Source organism: Neophocaena asiaeorientalis, unplaced genomic scaffold (assembly GCF_003031525.2).
Source record: "Neophocaena asiaeorientalis asiaeorientalis breed wild unplaced genomic scaffold, Neophocaena_asiaeorientalis_V1.1 scaffold429, whole genome shotgun sequence".
NCBI classification, from domain to species: Eukaryota; Metazoa; Chordata; class Mammalia; order Artiodactyla; family Phocoenidae; genus Neophocaena; species Neophocaena asiaeorientalis.
This window is the reverse complement of record NW_020173550.1, coordinates 3,436,717-3,452,215: the sequence shown is the minus strand read 5'-3', so window position 1 is coordinate 3,452,215 and position 15,499 is coordinate 3,436,717. Positions and strand designations below refer to the sequence as shown.

Sequence of the window (15,499 nt, the reverse complement as noted above, 5' to 3'; positions counted from 1 at the left end):
TTAGCTGTGTGAGAGCCCCGGCCTGAGTCACCGGTTCTCTCCATTCCCACGTGGACCCAAGTGCAGGCACCAGTAATGCTGCTCCGGCAGGAGAAAGCCAGGCCGGGGAGGAGGTGGCGTTCCATCCGGAGGGGCCTGTGCACAGAGGCTCAGAGGCAGGGCTCAGTGCTTTACTAGGTTCCTAGATCCACAGCAGATCTTTTTTTTTTTTTCAATATAAGGTTGCCACTGCCACTGCCAATTTATTTTTCGTTTGTTTGTCGGGTTTTTTTTTTCAAGTTTTAAAAAATTGAGGTATTGTTGATTTACCGTATTATATTAGTTTCAGGTGTCCAACATAGTGATTCAGTATTTTTCTAGCTTATACTCCATTTATAGTTATTAGAAAATATTGGCTCGATTCCCCGTGCTGTACAATGTATCCTTCTTTGTAGCTTATTTATTTCATACATAGTAGTTTGTACCCCTACCTTGCCCCTTCCCTCTCCCCACTGGTAACCATTAGCTTGCTCTCTGTATCTGTGAGTCTTTCTTTTTTGTTATGTTCACTAGTTTGTTTTATTTTTTTAGATTCTACATATAAGTGATAACATGCAGTATTTTTCTTTCTCTGACTTATTTCACTAAGTGTAACACCCACCAGGTCCATCCATGTTGTTGAAAGTTGCAAGATTTCATTCTTTTTTCTGGCCGTGTAGTGTTCCATTGTGTATACATGTACCACATCTCTATCCAGTCACCTGTTGATGAACACTTAGGTTGCTTCCACATCTTCGCTGTTGTAAACCACAGCCGGTCCTTTGTCTAAGGAACTAAAGCCAGTGATCCCCACGAGATTGGAAACCATATATCTGAGAGTCTGATGGGACTGTGGAGACCATTTTTTCAGTCCGCACCCCTGCACCCAAGTGGGTCAAGCAGGCCCTGATAGCCCCTACTACCCACATGGTCACCCCACAGGGACACCTGGGTGGGTTCCCTCAGGGTACGGCTGTCCATGGGCAAGGGGCTGCCCGGGCCTTGGTGCAGGGGGTTTGTCCGTCCTGGACTATGAGCCATGCATGGGCTGGGGCAGGGGACAGCTAAGGTTGTCGGGTAGAAAAGAGATCAAAGAAAAGTAAGGTCACCCCAGGGCGGGACATTGACCAGCCTTACCTAGAGACACAGAGTCACGGTGGTAGCCTAGGGCCCCCAGCATGGCCTGCACTGGCCAGGATGCAGGGCTGGGGACTCCCACTGGCCCGTTTCCCACAGCAGCTCTGGCAGGGCCCAACCAGCCTACTAAAGGGTCACACCCAGGCCCTTCTGGGAGGGAAAGGTCCTGAGGGCCCCAAACCTACAGAATGTGCCTTAACTAGCAGGCTACCCCTCCCCCATCACACTGACCTAGGGCAGCACTGCCCCCCTTGTCTCCCTGGGCTCTCAGCCCTTCCATATGTGGCAGGGCCCTTGGGAAAAGCCTCCTTTGTGTCCTCCATACCTTCGCCCACAGCCCCAGGCTCAGCTTCTGTCCCTCCCCCTCCCCCTCCCTCCCCTTTCTCCTCTGGGTTCCTCACCTCAAATCCCCCTTTTCTGTCCGCTCTCAGAAGCCCCCTCAAAATGACGGTCTTCCTGCCCCTGCTCCTTTGGGCTGTGCCCTCTTTCCTAGGATGATGCAGAGGAAGGGGGACAAGGCAGGCCCAGTCTCCCCGAGAGCCCAGGCCCTGCACTGGTGAGCGGGAAGGGCTTGGGGATCCCCTAGAGCAAACCGAGGCCTGGAGAGCAGAAGGGACACGTCCAATGTCACACCGCCGGGAGCAGTGTCGTCTCCAGCACCCAGGGCAGCCCCCCTCCAACTCCCCACAGTGCCCGGGCCTTGCCCCCACCCCTCCCAGCACATCCTACTCCCCGGCTCCCTTCTGGCGCCTTCAACAGCCGTTCCGTGGCCTCCCCAGGCCCCAGCTCCTGCCACTGTACCAGACCTCCCAGCGCACCCAGGAGGGGGTACGACTATGTGTGTGTGTGTGTGTGTGTGTGTGTGTGTGTGTGTTTGTGTGTGCGCGCTCTTACGCTTACTGGCCATGAAGAGCATGTGTGTGTGTGTGAATTACACCGAGACAGACAGAGGTGCGCGGAGGTCTCACTCCTCCAGGCCTCACCCTCCTCTGCACCCCCCCGACCTCATCTCCGACCAGCTCTGCACCCACCGGGCTGCTCCTGGAACACAGCACCAGCCATGCTTGCTCCCTTCCGTGAGGCCAGCCCGGCTCTGGGGGCAGGCCTGGTCTCAGCATCTCAGCTGGGCCTGGGACGGAGGGTGGCCAGGGCGGGACCCCCTCCAACCAGACTCTCCCCCAGGTCGTCATCAACCCCAACTACGAGGTGGCGGAGTCTGACTACACCAATAACGTCATGAAATGCAGGACCCGCTACGACGGCCACCGCATCTGGATGTACAACTGCCACATAGGTAAGGCCCCTGGGCCCTCCTGGGGAGCACAGCGCCTCAGGCCTGCCAGGTGCCCCCACGCTGCAGCCCAACTCCAGGAGACAGGCAAGAGCTGCCCCGCTTTCTCCAGGAGCCAGAGCAGCTTCCTAACTTGGGTGAAGACTTCAGGGAATGGGGCCAGCCTCGCGTTTCCACACGCAGGAAGGACACTGTAGACACCACAGGCCTGGATTGGAGACCGGGTTTTCATAGCCAGCTCTGGCTAAGGAGAAAGGACGGGGCAGAAACCGGGCCGGCCCAGCATAGACCCCAAAGCTATTTCAGGGCTGGTGCTGAGGCCACCCCCTCATTACGCATGAGACCTCAAAAATGGGGGCGTCAGCAATTTGCAGGCTCTGTATCGTTTTCCTGTCGAGAGCTAGAAGCTAGTCAACCACTGTGGCTTCTGGTTGCCAGTAAAGAAGCTTTTCCTCGCGTTATACAACCTGGGTTCCAAAAGGGGAGGCTGAGCGGGAAAAGTGATGGCCTCGCTCTCGGTGGAGGAGAAAACGAAAAGCACTAGATTTCGTCGCTCCTTCACTCGACTTTGACAGAGCAGCTGACGTGGGCCTGGCCCTAGAGATGGCCAGCACCTGTCGCTGCCCTGGGGGTGTCACATAGAGGTGGCCGCCCGAGGAGGGTGGTGGCTCCAGGGACCCTGTGACCTGTGCATCCGGTTTGCCAAACTCTTGTCTCCCTGATGCCCACCCCTCAGGTGGTTCCTTCAGTGAAGAGACAGAAAAAAAGTTTGAACACTTCAGTGGACTCATAAATAACCAGCTCTCCACGCGGTAAAGCAGTGACATGGTCGCCGCCTGCCTTTGGGCCACAGCGCATCTTCCCCAACGACCGACAGCCTCGCCCTGCTCCCCTTCATCCAGCCCGGCCCGCCTGTCTCGACCCCCCTGCAGCCCCGGCCAGGCTCAGGAGGAAGGCGAGGAAGGCGTGTTCCTGACACCTGCAGGCTGGGAAGGCCTCTGGGGCTGGGGCTTGTCCACGGGGCTGTGGGAGCAGTGCCAACGGAGAGCCGTCCTGTCCAGGACCCCAGCGCACAGGTTGTCACCAGCTGGTCCCATCCTAAGCACAGTCCACTCCGAGTCTCACCACCTGCCTGGCTCACCACAGATAACACGGGGCCATTTTCTTCTCAAGTTACATGCTGGCAACGTGAGTGATCAAACGGAGGAGGTCTGGATGAATCCCATTTCTCCTCCTCTTAGGTCGTTTCCAGCCAACTGGAGTATCTAGACTTCTCTTCCAGTTAAACAAACTGCCTCTACTCTATTCTATCCACACATATAAATAATGCTGCCACACGTCTTCTGATTCAGTGAGCTCAGAGCTGGTACTTCTCTCCCCCACACACCCCCGTGTCCTCTTATTTTTCAAGATACTATTATTATATTCTATTTTCACAGACTTTGAAACACAAATTTAGTGGCATTTCATATTGGGCATCTGGGCCTTTGAAAGTATAGCTCAGAAGAAAACCAGCCCGCCTGTGTAAGTGACTTCTCTTTCTGTCCTTCCAGTTCTGTTAACTGATTCAACGGTGCTATAACCAGGGTCCTGGGTGATGAGGACACTTACCGATCGCCATGTGTCACCACAGACACTTACACATACTTGAAACTTGGAATAAAAGATTTATGACCTGCATGTGTGTCTCATTTGGGCCTCTGCATGCAGCCCCTGAGCAGCAGAGCTCCTTTCCCTAGTCGGCAGTCAGGGAGCTTGGCACCCTTACATGTGTTCTCCTGCAGGGACATTGAGTTCCTGGGCCCCTCCCGTCCGGCGTGGCCACAGGGGCCTCATTCAACGCATACCACAGAGGAAGGGCAACTCCTGCCGAGAGCCGTGGTCTAAGGAGGTCAGGAAAACCAACAGAAACACAGGCCTCAGCCTTTCTTCAGCTCTTGTTTTTTAGTGAAATATGTCAAGGGCACAGTGGTTGTGTGAGGACCAGATGGGACACCTAGACTTAAGGCTCAGGTTCTGGGGGAGGGGGAGTCAAGTAGATCATGGGCCCCCGGGGTGCAGTGAGGGTGGACCCCGAGCCAGCCACTCTCCCCCCCAGGCGCGGAGCTCCCTCTTGTGTCATAGCACGCTGTGGCCCAGCAAATCGAGGGGTCCACGATGACCTCAGAGCGCCCGGCAGGACCACTCGGCACCAACTCCGCCCAAACCGGAAAGGGGAGTGTGCTGGGACCTTGTCCGCACAAAGCTGCCCTCCCCGCCGTTCCAGTGAGGGCAGAGAACTCGGCGGGCAGTTCAGATTTCGCCTCTTGGCTTGTTCATGTTTATTTCCACAAAGACACCCCCCCACACACCGTGTAACCCACACCACTAACACTGGGACCAGTCCAAAGGGAGGGGGGTGCCTGCAGCACTGCCAATAGCCCACAGCTGCTCTGGGGGAGACTGGGCACGTGTCACACAACAGGTGTAACCTACACCCCCAAGCCGGGCAGGCTCTGCGCAAAAATGCCTTCGAGGCCCAGCTGGATCCTCAAGCCCAGTCAACTAGAGTGAGGAGAGCGTCTTCAGCAGCCCCAGGTCTCAAATGGGAAGCGAACAGCGCCCCCTAGTGCCCAGCGGCAGACCATACCATTTTGAAGCAATCACGTTAACAATTCTTACATTTTTATTTTTTCTCAACTTCTGGAACTAGACCAAGGTAAAGCCCCCCCATGCCCCACAGTGACGCTCCAAGGATGGCTCAGGGCTGCTCTGGTGTGTGTAAAGGCTTGCGGTGTTGGGGCCCCAGCTGACGAGGGGGTCGGGGGGCGCCAATCCAAGCCACCTGGGCCTCTCAGGGCCTCAGGGTCGGGGGAGGCTCCACTGCAGGCCGCTCTTTCTTTCTGTGTTGGAGCCCCAGAGCCCGGGCCACCAGCCTCCGGGCCACGGCTGTGTTTGTCTGTGGTCTCTCCTTTGCCAGACGCAGAAGCTCTAAAAGGAATGCCCCATGGGGTGGGGACTTGAATTCAAGGCTATGGCCTCTCCTCCCAGCAACACAGCTGCCTCAGAGGCCATTAGAGCATGACCAGATGCTGGTGAGAGGCGGCCGCCTAGGGCTCCAGGCCCCCCCGGGGGGTCCTGACCAATCCTATCACCTCTCTGCGCCCTCCGTTTCTCTGCAGCGGCAGTGTTAATCCTGTCTACCCCTAGGGAAAGCAAATCAGGATGGGACACCTGGAGCTCTTGGGTCAACAGACAGGATGTTTATTGTCCCCAAGGCATCTGGGACAAAGACCACGTAACCCACAAGAATGTGGACCGCCTCAGCAGGCTTCTCCCAGGCCAGTTTTGCCAGCCACTGCTTTGCAGCCATGGAAAACTGGCCTCTAAAGCACCCCTTGTGCTTCTGGAAGGAGGAGAGGAAAGGGGAGGAGATGTCATTTATAAGGCATCTCCTGTGTGCCCCTCACCGCTGCGGGCACGTGTGCCAGGCTTTCTTATTCACCCCAGTGCTTATGTCACAGACGTTAGGTGACTTGCTCAAGGCCAACTTACAGAAGTGCCAGAGCCAGGATCACACCACAGCGAAGCCCAAGCTTTTTACCCTACAGCAAAACATGGCTTCCACGGCCACACAGAAAGACCAAGCTTCCCCCTGAGCCACAGCACAAGAGGTGTCAGCGGAGGGCAAGCCCGGGACAGAGCAGCTGGCAGACAGCACTGCTGAGGGGCCCCCCTGGGGTGGGGAGGAGCACCCCACTGGCCACTGCAGCCCAGGAGCCCTAAAGCAGAGAACTGAAGAGGGGAGGGAATCGGAGGGAAGGGCCCGCCCCGCCCAAGCGAACACTCACACAGCCCTCCCACCCAGACCACAGGCTCCCTTACTTGGCCTCTGCAGGGCCTTCAGCTTGGACTGCTTGGTTCCTTGCGTCAGGGGCCGGATCTTGAGTGTGGAGAAATCCCTGGTCAGGGCCTCAGCAGCTGTGGAAAGACAACAGATCTGGAGCCATGCCCTCTTCCTCCTGCTGAGGCCTCCGCAGGACCCAGGAGCACGAGTGTCACCCCGAGGCCCACGCAGCTGCTTTGTACACCCATTCAGAGCTCAGGGACAGGGCTGCCCCATGAGCTTGCCTCGCCCCCCGAGCCCACAGACCTGCACGGGGCCACCCACGCTCTCAGGTGGACAGCCCGCTCGGAGCCCAGCTTCCACGTTCCTGCCCCGGGCTGGTCGGGAGCCGCGTGAGCCTACAGTTCTGACGTCAGGAGAGGCAGGCCCCCACCTTCCAAAGCCTGGGAGCTTAAAACAAACGCCACCCTTCCCCCACTCGAGACCCTCCCAGGGCACGTGCCCTCACTGCCTCAAGCTGTGCCAGGTCTTGGAGCACTCGGGCCACTTAACAGACACAGCAGGTCAGAGATGGGAGGGGCTTCGGGTCCAAGCCACTGTAGGGATGAGGAAACTGGGGCCAGGACGTGGCTGGCCCGTGCCACACAGCTTGGTGGAGCCCGGAAGGCAGCCGTGGCCAAGCCTAGCCCACTGTTCCTCCATTCCGCGGACCAGAAAGGCTCTGGGCCTTCCCCTGCCCCCGCCTCTCTTTCAGTGGCTCCCTCCCTGGGGTTGACGCCCCTACCTCGCCCCAGTCCTCTTGCTCCCTAGACACTGCCCCCCTTCCCTGAAACCCCAGGCTCTCCTGAGAACTGGGCCCGCCCACCCCAGCCATGGTCACTCCCAGCTCTATGTTCAGAAGCTGTTGTTGTGAGAAGCCCAGCAAAGGGCGGCGGGGTACCAACTCTTTACAAATACACCCAAACTGAGCAGTGGCGTGGCAGGGGCAGCTCAGGAAAGTGGCCAAGATGGAGGACGGGCACCGTCCAGGGCTACAGCCAGGAGGCTTGCTGGCCTCCCCAGCTCTGACGCCAAGAGTCTTAGTAACCCTGACCACACACTGACATCCAGGGAACTCAGTCTCCCCATCTGTGAAATAGGGGCCACCTGACCTACTTCTTGGCGCTGTAATGAAAACGGAATGAGACGCATCTGCTCAAACCGTATGAAATTGCCGTATTTGAATGCTTTTGACCTATAAAAATGGCACCTCGGGACTTCCCTGGTGGCGCAGTGGTTAAGAATCCGCCTACCAATGCAGGGGACACGGGTTCGAGCCCTGGTCCGGGAAGATCCCACATGCCGCGGAGCAACTAAGCCCGTGTGCCACAACTACTGAGCGTGTGCTCTAGAGCCCGAGAGCCACAGCTACTGAGCCTGCTCGCCACAACTACTGAAGCCCACGCGCCTAGAGCCCACGCACGGCAACGAAGAGCAGCCCCCACTCACTGCAACTAGAGGAAGCCCGCACACAGCAATGAAGACCCAACACAGCCAAAAATAAAATAAATAAATTTATAAAAATAAAAAAATGGCGCCTTCATATGCTTTCATTTAGTATGTGTTAGTCCGTAGGGCTTGGCCCTACATGCTCAGTAAAGGTCACCTGAGTCTGAAACCTCCGAACCGAAGGCACGAAGATGAACAGGCGAGGCCGTAAGCTTCCTGGCCTGGCTCCTGCTCTGCCCCCCAGGACTTCTGGAGGGTCTGGGAGACACCCTGCCAGTCCGCCGGCTCAGGGTAGCCTGCACCCTGACCTGGAGGATCCCCACCCAGGGAAACCTAGGCTCCCGCCCTCCCCAACGGCAATCAGAGGAGGGCCCGCCTCACCTGAAACCAGGCAGGGAAAGACCCCAAGCGCGTGTGTGTCGTCCACCCACTGGATCTTGAACCCCTTCTCTCTGCCGGGGAAGAGACAGAGTGATGAGGAGAGCAAATGGGCAAAACCCCTCCTGCTACAGCAAGTGCCCTCCCACCTCCAACCCTCAAACACTCTGAGCCCAAGACTAGTTCCATCTCCTCCGGGAAGGAGACGGCCATCGGGCGCAGACTTCCTCTGAAGACTCAGAAAGAGACACCAGCCCCGTGGTCGGATGGGCCTCCCACTCCTAGAACTGAGGAAGCCAGGACGCAAAGCTCGTAGAACACAATGCCAAGGGCGAAGGGGGCTCCTCCACGTGGGGTCCGAGGCTGGAGGCAAAGGGTTTGTGTGGTGGGCACAGGACCTAATACAAGCGTGTCAATGCAACTGCCACTGTTCGACTTTCTTTCTGCTGCTCAGGAAAGCACCCCTGAGTCTGGGCCCCGTGGGAAGCCAGAGCAGTCCTGGGGCCCACGGCTTCTCCGTGGCACCGCCACGCCGGCCAAGGAAACCACCAGTGGCCCCAGTCTGGCTCCGTCCACCACCTCAGGCTTGGGGAGGGAAGGGGAGGCTGTTCAGGAAGCAGTCAGAAAGGGGGCCCTGAAGAAAGGGATGTTTTTAAAGCCTAAGGAGGAAAAGAGAAGGGGGACTGGAGAAAAGAAAATGAGCATTTGGAAAAAGAAAAAGAAAAAAGGAGAAAAGATTGGATTTGGATCCAAGGAATTCGGGGAAACAAGAGAAATCTTTCTCTCACTATACCCCCATCTCCCATCTCCACCAGACCCTGCCCCAGGGCCGCTCAAGCCCAGTTCACCCCAGGAATAGTTCCTGCCTGGAAATGGCCCCATCCTGCTGACTGACCGACGGGTGGCTGCTCGTGGAGCAGGGGAGGCAGGGGCCCCGCTGGGTCCTGGCCACCACGTGGGTGTGTGGGGGCCGGGACGGAGATCTGCTGCCCGGTGCCAGCAGGACCAGGTCTCGGGCCTCTGAAGAGTGTCTGCAACCGAAACCTCAGCTCTCCTGCTCCACGAAGTCACGGCCAGCAAGCCAACTGCCCAGGAGGATAGAGCCCAGAGCAACCACATCCACTTTCTGCCTTTCCTTCTAGATCGCTGGGCACCGGGGGAGGGCCAGGCAACTGTCCCCCACAACAAAGGGCTGTCCTAGCTCCTCTCCAGAAGTTGGGCACCCCCTCCTCCCCACCTCCCCGAAGCCTCTCACTGGAACTCAGAAAAGGCTGCCAGCAGGTCCTCGGTCTTGAGCGCTGGCTCAAAGTCATAGATCTCCACCACGTGGGCAAAATCCTTCTCTCCAGGCAGCTCCTCTGCAAAGGAGGACGTGTCCATGTGGATCTTCTCTACCTGAATCTCCTTCTCGGTCAGGTTGTCCGTTATCTGGGAGAGATCAGACCCTTTAGCGAGGGGAGCTCTGACACACATGACTCCAAATGACTGCTCTCAAAATCACACGCTGAGAGTCCTGCAGGCTTCTGGGTAGATAGGGAGGTGAGCACCCCGGGTAGGGGTCTGAGAAAGACAGCAGGATGGCAGACTGGGCCAGAAGATGGAGAAGCATGAGTTTTAGGGGAGTCCCCACTGGGTGACTGGCACGGACACACATCATGTTTCACAGAATCCCGAAAACCCTATTCTATAGGCCCACTTTACAGATGGGTAAGCTGAGTCAACGAATTAAGTAATTTTGCCCCAAGTTGCCATCAGTGAGTCACAGAGCTGGGCAGGCCCAGGATCTTTCCTTCTCTCATTAATGACGTGATAATAAGCAAGGCTCTCTGGCGTCCATCCTTCATCTGTAAAATAGCGATACAGGATGCCCGCCCTCCCAACTGACACTGTGGCCAGGCTCAGGGGCGGACATATGACACACAGTTCCAAGGGTACAAGATCTGTAAGACAGAGCTTCAGGCAGAAGAGTGATTTTCGTGACCAACATCTGCAGTGCACTCTGTAGCATGTGCACATCTATGTTACCTTGGGCAGTGTGTATCATTACCTGCTATTTTTTCAGATGAGGAAACTGAGAAAAGCCAAATGACTTGCCCACAGTCGAATAGCACCTACATGATTGAGCTGGGACTGAATTCCACACCCCTGATCCCAGACCCTGAGCCTCCTGCCCTCTGCAGTGTCAGTCCTGACTCCTGTGGGCAAGGCCCCTGTGTCCCTCCCCGCACATCTCCTAAGGGACCCCTATCAGCCAACACCCAGGCCTGCTCAGCCAGCACCCGCCCCCCCACACACACACCATGACCCTCAGCCCCCATCCACCCTCGACTACACCCACCTCACTTCCGCCCTCCCTTTTCCGGGCTTTAAGAGCTCATCACCTCCTGCAGCAGCTGACTGTAATCGTCCTCCTCGGAGCAGCTGCCCGGTCCCTCCTCTTCCACCTCGTCCTCTTCCTTCTCCGCCGCCAGGCTCCTCTCCAGCTCACTCCCACTCCCGTCTTCCAAGTCTGGCTGCAGACCGGGCCCAGGCTGTGCGGCCGACTCCGACCTGTCTCCCGTCCCTGAGTGATCCTCTGGCCCTGGGGACTCAGGGGCCACTGGGTCTGGCAGTGACTCGTTCTCACTTTTGCTACGGCCTTTTCGGACCTCTGCTGCCTGAGTCGCCAACACAGGAAGTTCCTGATCGGAGGTGGGGTCCCCGACACGGATGTCATCGGGCTCTTCTGGGAGCCCGCCAGCTGGAGCATCTCCCTGAAGCCCTGGGGCCGGGAGGGGCGCCCATTCTTCTCGCCTGCGCAGCGCCCGGGGCACATACAAAGCCTGGTCCGGCTTGCGTCCACGATGCCACCGGCCGGCCCGCGCTCCTCGGGGACCAGCAGCCGCTCCCTGGCTTGAGGTGGACCTCGGACCTCGGTACTTGCTAGGGTGGGAAGCAGGAGGGCGGCAGGGGCCGGAGAGCCCATCTGAAGCGGGTAACCTGCAGCAGGGGCAGGCGGTGATCAGGACGGTGTCTGGGTCCCAAGGAAAAGGGCTCACGGAGCGACCTGCCATTCAGGCACGAGGCTCTCAAGTCAGCCTTGGGCAAAAACCAAAGCCAAAATGACCCTCAAGAACACCTTAACAAGGCATCAGAGTGGAGGCTGGATGCCCTGAACAAGCCCGAAGCAGTCAGCTCTCCCTCCAGTGTTATAAACCGAATATGAGACCGCCGAGTCTTCGCTTACTCACAGGGTAAGGTGAGTACTAGCATTTAGGAACTGCGTTATTAAAAAAATAGGTAACTTTCAAAGCTAGGATCATAGTCAACATGATAAGATCCTGCAAGACGCACGTGGAAACAGGTGAGTGAAAGCCCAGATGTACTCGCACGTTCCGTGGCCTCTGCGGGGCACAAGCTCACTGAGGGCAACGCTAGGCAGACACCTTCGCTGTTTAAACCACTCTCTCTTTCTCTCTTTTGGCCCAGCGTGCGTAAGCTGAATTTGCTGAAGGAATTCCACAAACAATGCACATCTACTCCGCTGCTGGAGCAGAAAGCAGCACTGACTCTAAGCACCTGAGGCTGGGGACAGAGGTGGCGGCCTGGGGGCTCCCGGCCCTGGTTCCCTCTCAGACACTAACCAGCTCAACCGACCAGCCCCCAACCCCCCGCCTCCAGCTCAAAGAACTGCTGAGGGGCCTCCAAGGCGGCAGGATACACACCTGATGTCCACGTGACAGATGACTGTCCTCCTTCTCCAGCCCTCCCCAACAGAGAAGCTGCTCAAAAGATCAAAATTCTCTGCTGTCCTGTGGATCAAGTACCGGAGGCGACTGGAGAGTGGGGGGAAGAGAAGGACCCTGGGGAGCAACGGGAAGGGGTGCTGAGCAGGGGCTCCAGGTGCAGCCCCCAGGCCTGAGCCCCACCGAGTCCACTCCCAGTTTAACGGTGGCTTAAACACTAGGCTCCCTCTGCCCCCTCAGGTCCCAGGCTGACTGCAAAGGATCTGCCAATAGAGGTTACGACAGGGTGCTACTGGCCCCACTCCCCTTCCAGTGCTGGGCCCCTTCGGTCACGGGTGATGCTCAGGGTTACAAGTGAAAGGTGCAGCTGGCTTCAGACTATACTACAAAGCTACAGTAATCAAGACAATATTAGTGTCTTGGCACAAAAACAGAAAGATAAATCAACAGAACAGGACAGAAAGCCCAGAGATAAACCCACACACCTATGGTCAACTAATCTATGACAAAGGAGGCAAGGATATACAATGGAGAAAAGACAGTCTCTTCAATAAGTGGTGCTGGGAAAACTGGACAGCTACATGTAAAAGGATGAAATTAGAACACTCCCTAACACCATACACAAAAATAAACTCAAAATGGATTAGAGACATAAATGTAAGACCGGACACTATAAAACTCAGAGGAAAACATAGGAAGAACACTCTTTGACATAAATCACAGCAAGATCTTTTCTGACACATCTCCTAGAGTAATGGAAATAAAACCAATAATAAACATATGGGACCTAATGAAACTTAAAAGCTTTTGCAAAGCAAAGGAAACCGTAAACAAGGCGAAAAGACAACCCTCAGAATGGGAGAAAATATTTGTAAACGAATCAATGGACAAAGGATTAATCTCCAAAATACATAAACAGCTCATGCAGCTCAATATTAAAAAAACAAACAACCCAATCCAAAAATGGGCAGAAGACCTAAATAGGCATTTCTCCAAAGAAGACATACAGATGGCCAAGAAGCACATGAAAAGCTGCTCAACATCACTAATTATTAGAGAAATGCAAATCAAAACTACAATGAGGTATCACCTCACACCAATTAGAATGGGCATCATCAGAAAATCTACAAACAATAAATGCTGGAGAGGGTGTGGAGAAAAGGGAACCCTCTTGCGCTGTTGGTGGGAATGTAAATTGATACAGCCACTATGGAGAACAGTACGGAGGGTGCTTAAAAAACTAAAAGTAGAATTACCATAGGACCCAGCAATCCCACTACTGGGCATATACCCTGAGAAAGCCATAATTCAAAAAGACACATGCACCCCAATGTTCATTGCAGCACCATTTACCAGATCATGGAAGCAACCTTAAATGCCCATCAACAGACGAATGGATAATAAAGATGTGGTACATATATACAATGGAATATTACTCAGCCATAAAAGGAATGAAATTGGGTCATTTGTAGAGGCGTGGATGGATCTAGAGACTGTCATACAGAGTGAAGTAAGTCAGAAAGAGAAAAACAGATATCGTATATTAACGTATATATGTGTTATCTAGAAAAATGGTACAGGTGAACCAGTTTGCATGGCAGAAATAAAGACACACATGTAGAGAACAAACGTATGGACACCGGGTGGGGGGGAGCGGGATAGGAACTGGGAGATTGGGATTGACATATATACACTAATATGTATAAAATAGATAATTAAAAAATTTTTTAAAAAGAAAGATGCAACTGGGAGAGGCCTGAGGGCAGATTATTAAACCTAAAGGCCAAGGTCAGAGCCAGCTGCGAGCCCGTTACTTTGGATGCACCACTGGGCAAAGGGGCACAGGAGGCTCTGGCCGAACCCTGACCTTTTCAGCAACCCAGGGCCCGACGCCACCATCACACCAGCTTACTTTGACAGCTGCTTCTGCAGCAGGAAGCGGTCCAGCTCCTCCTGGATGCGGTGCACGAAGTCATTCTCGGCTGAGGAGAGGAAGACGCCGTCCAAGCAGAGAAGGGCCAGGGTGACAGGTGGGAGAACCTGCGGGGCAACGGACACGGCCGCGATCAAAGCGCGTCCCGGGCCCACCCTAGACCAAGGCCAAGGTCTCTCCTCCTATCGGAGAGGAGCCGGGCTCCGAGGCGGGGAAGGGACGCGGCCAGGGTCGCCAGGCAGGGCAGTAGTGGGGCAGCTAGGGGGTCTCCCGGCCCCAGCTGCGCTCGCTTTCGCTGTCCCCGGGCTCGCGCGCCGCCGCCTCGGGCCTGCTCAGCCGGCGCGATCGACACTCCCCGGCCCGGAAGCGAGAGGCCCGGGGGGAGCTCGAGGCCTGCTGCGAGCCAGCAAGCGGGGCGACCCGCCCCCAGGCCCGCCCGCCTCACTCACCGCAGGCGCCCCGCGCGTCGCCGCCGCAGCTCTGAGGATCCCCAGAAGCCTGCGCGCCCTGGAGCCAGAGGAAACACCCGGACCTCGGCGGCGGCGCAGCGCCACCATGCGGCCCGGAGGAGGCATGGCAGCAACGACAGAGGCGTGCTGTTAATTGGTTTGCCCCTGAGAGCACACTGTCTCCTAGGATCAATTAAGTTGGGCAAATACTTTGAGGTGACTCCTATATGCTAGGTCGTGGGGATACCAGATTTTCCGGTTCATTGTTCCCCTCCCTAGGAACGTAAAAGAGGAATAAATAGGAAGTTTCTGGACACCAAGAATTTCATCACCCTTTGACCACCGCTGCCCTTCCTTGACCCTTATTGATGGAACCTGCGAAGAGGTCCAACTCACACCAAAGGGTCACTGACAAGGTGTACTAGCCTTTGGGTAACAAGGCGGGGTAGACACTAGAATGGTGATTTGCAGGTCATCAAATTATACTACCTTGCTACATCTAAAAATGACTCCACCACCCACCTTAAATAGGGTTTGAAATTCTTCCCATCAGACAGTGTAGAATGGGCTATTATAATCTAGGAGACCAGGGTTGAAATCCTCCTCTTCCCTGAAAGGTGCTGAAATGTAAGCCTTTTATCATCCTGAATCAAGCGGGCCCCTGAGTTAACAGCATTGAAGACCCAGGTTTTAGTGCAGGGGTGGGACAGTCTGAGTGGGCCCTGCAGTAGGCTATGGGCAAGGCCACAGGGAGAGTGTCCCTCAAAAGCCCAGGTAGGAAAAGCTGGGAACAGAAAAATGAAGAAAAATTAAGATGCATTTTGCTCTCTTGCAGTTTTTTCCAGAGTATTTCTTTAAAAAGATGGTGGTATTATATCACATTTACAAAAACTATCTTTCTGGATAGTTTTTCAAGAATAAAAAGGATCTTGGGCTTCCTTGGTGGCGCAGTGGTTGAGAGTCTGCCTGCCGACGCAGGGGACATGGGTTCGTGCCCCGGTCTGGGGGGATCCCACATGTCGCGGAGCGGCTGGGCCCGTAAGCCATGGCCGCTGGGCCTGCGCGTCCGGAGCCTGTGCTCCTCAGTGGGAGAGGCCACAGCAGTGAGAGGCCCGCGTACTGCAAAAAAAAAAGAATAAAAGGATCTAGAATAAAGACAACACCAAGTGCAAAGAGAACTCAGGGAGGTGAGTCATGAGTCTCCTTTTCAGCCCTGGTTGTAAGAAGAGATTCTGAAGGCCTCACAGGTCCCCT

General features: G+C 55.7%; 2 protein-coding genes across 2 annotated transcripts in view; one reads left to right on the top strand and one right to left on the bottom strand.

Moving 5' to 3' along the window:
• The window catches only part of LOXL2 (lysyl oxidase like 2), a 100,046-nt gene extending 95,920 nt beyond the window's left edge, over positions 1-4,126 (top strand). The window contains exons 13-14 of the mRNA XM_024747779.1: positions 2,338-2,449; positions 3,183-4,126. Coding sequence (XP_024603547.1) covers positions 2,338-2,449; positions 3,183-3,262 — 192 coding nt within the window. The 3' untranslated portion in view covers positions 3,263-4,126. The remainder of the gene's footprint in view (positions 1-2,337; positions 2,450-3,182) is intronic.
• A 970-nt stretch (positions 4,127-5,096) lies between these two features.
• Positions 5,097-14,371, bottom strand: R3HCC1 (R3H domain and coiled-coil containing 1). Its single transcript, XM_024747763.1, has 8 exons — positions 14,246-14,371; positions 13,776-13,903; positions 11,843-11,980; positions 10,520-11,117; positions 9,394-9,566; positions 8,142-8,212; positions 6,311-6,406; positions 5,097-5,416 (listed from the first exon to the last, which is right to left on the bottom strand). The coding sequence occupies exons 1-8, from the start codon at positions 14,369-14,371 to the stop codon at positions 5,280-5,282; spliced, it is 1,467 nt and encodes a 488-aa protein (XP_024603531.1). The 3' UTR covers positions 5,097-5,279.
• Positions 14,372-15,499: the final 1,128 nt, after the last annotated feature.

What these genes read in the sequence shown, in the direction of transcription:
- R3HCC1 (XM_024747763.1), bottom strand. Translation starts at nt 14,371, where the DNA reads ATGCCTCCTCCGGGCCGCATGGTGGCGCTGCGCCGCCGCCGAGGTCCG. An exon ending in ATCTGTCACGTGGACATCAG is followed by an intron (nt 11,118 to 11,842) that starts GTGTGTATCCTG and finishes CCCCTGCTGCAG; the next exon opens with GTTACCCGCTTCAGATGGGC. An exon ending in ACAGTCAGCTGCTGCAGGAG is followed by an intron (nt 9,567 to 10,519) that starts GTGATGAGCTCT and finishes GATCTCTCCCAG; the next exon opens with ATAACGGACAACCTGACCGA.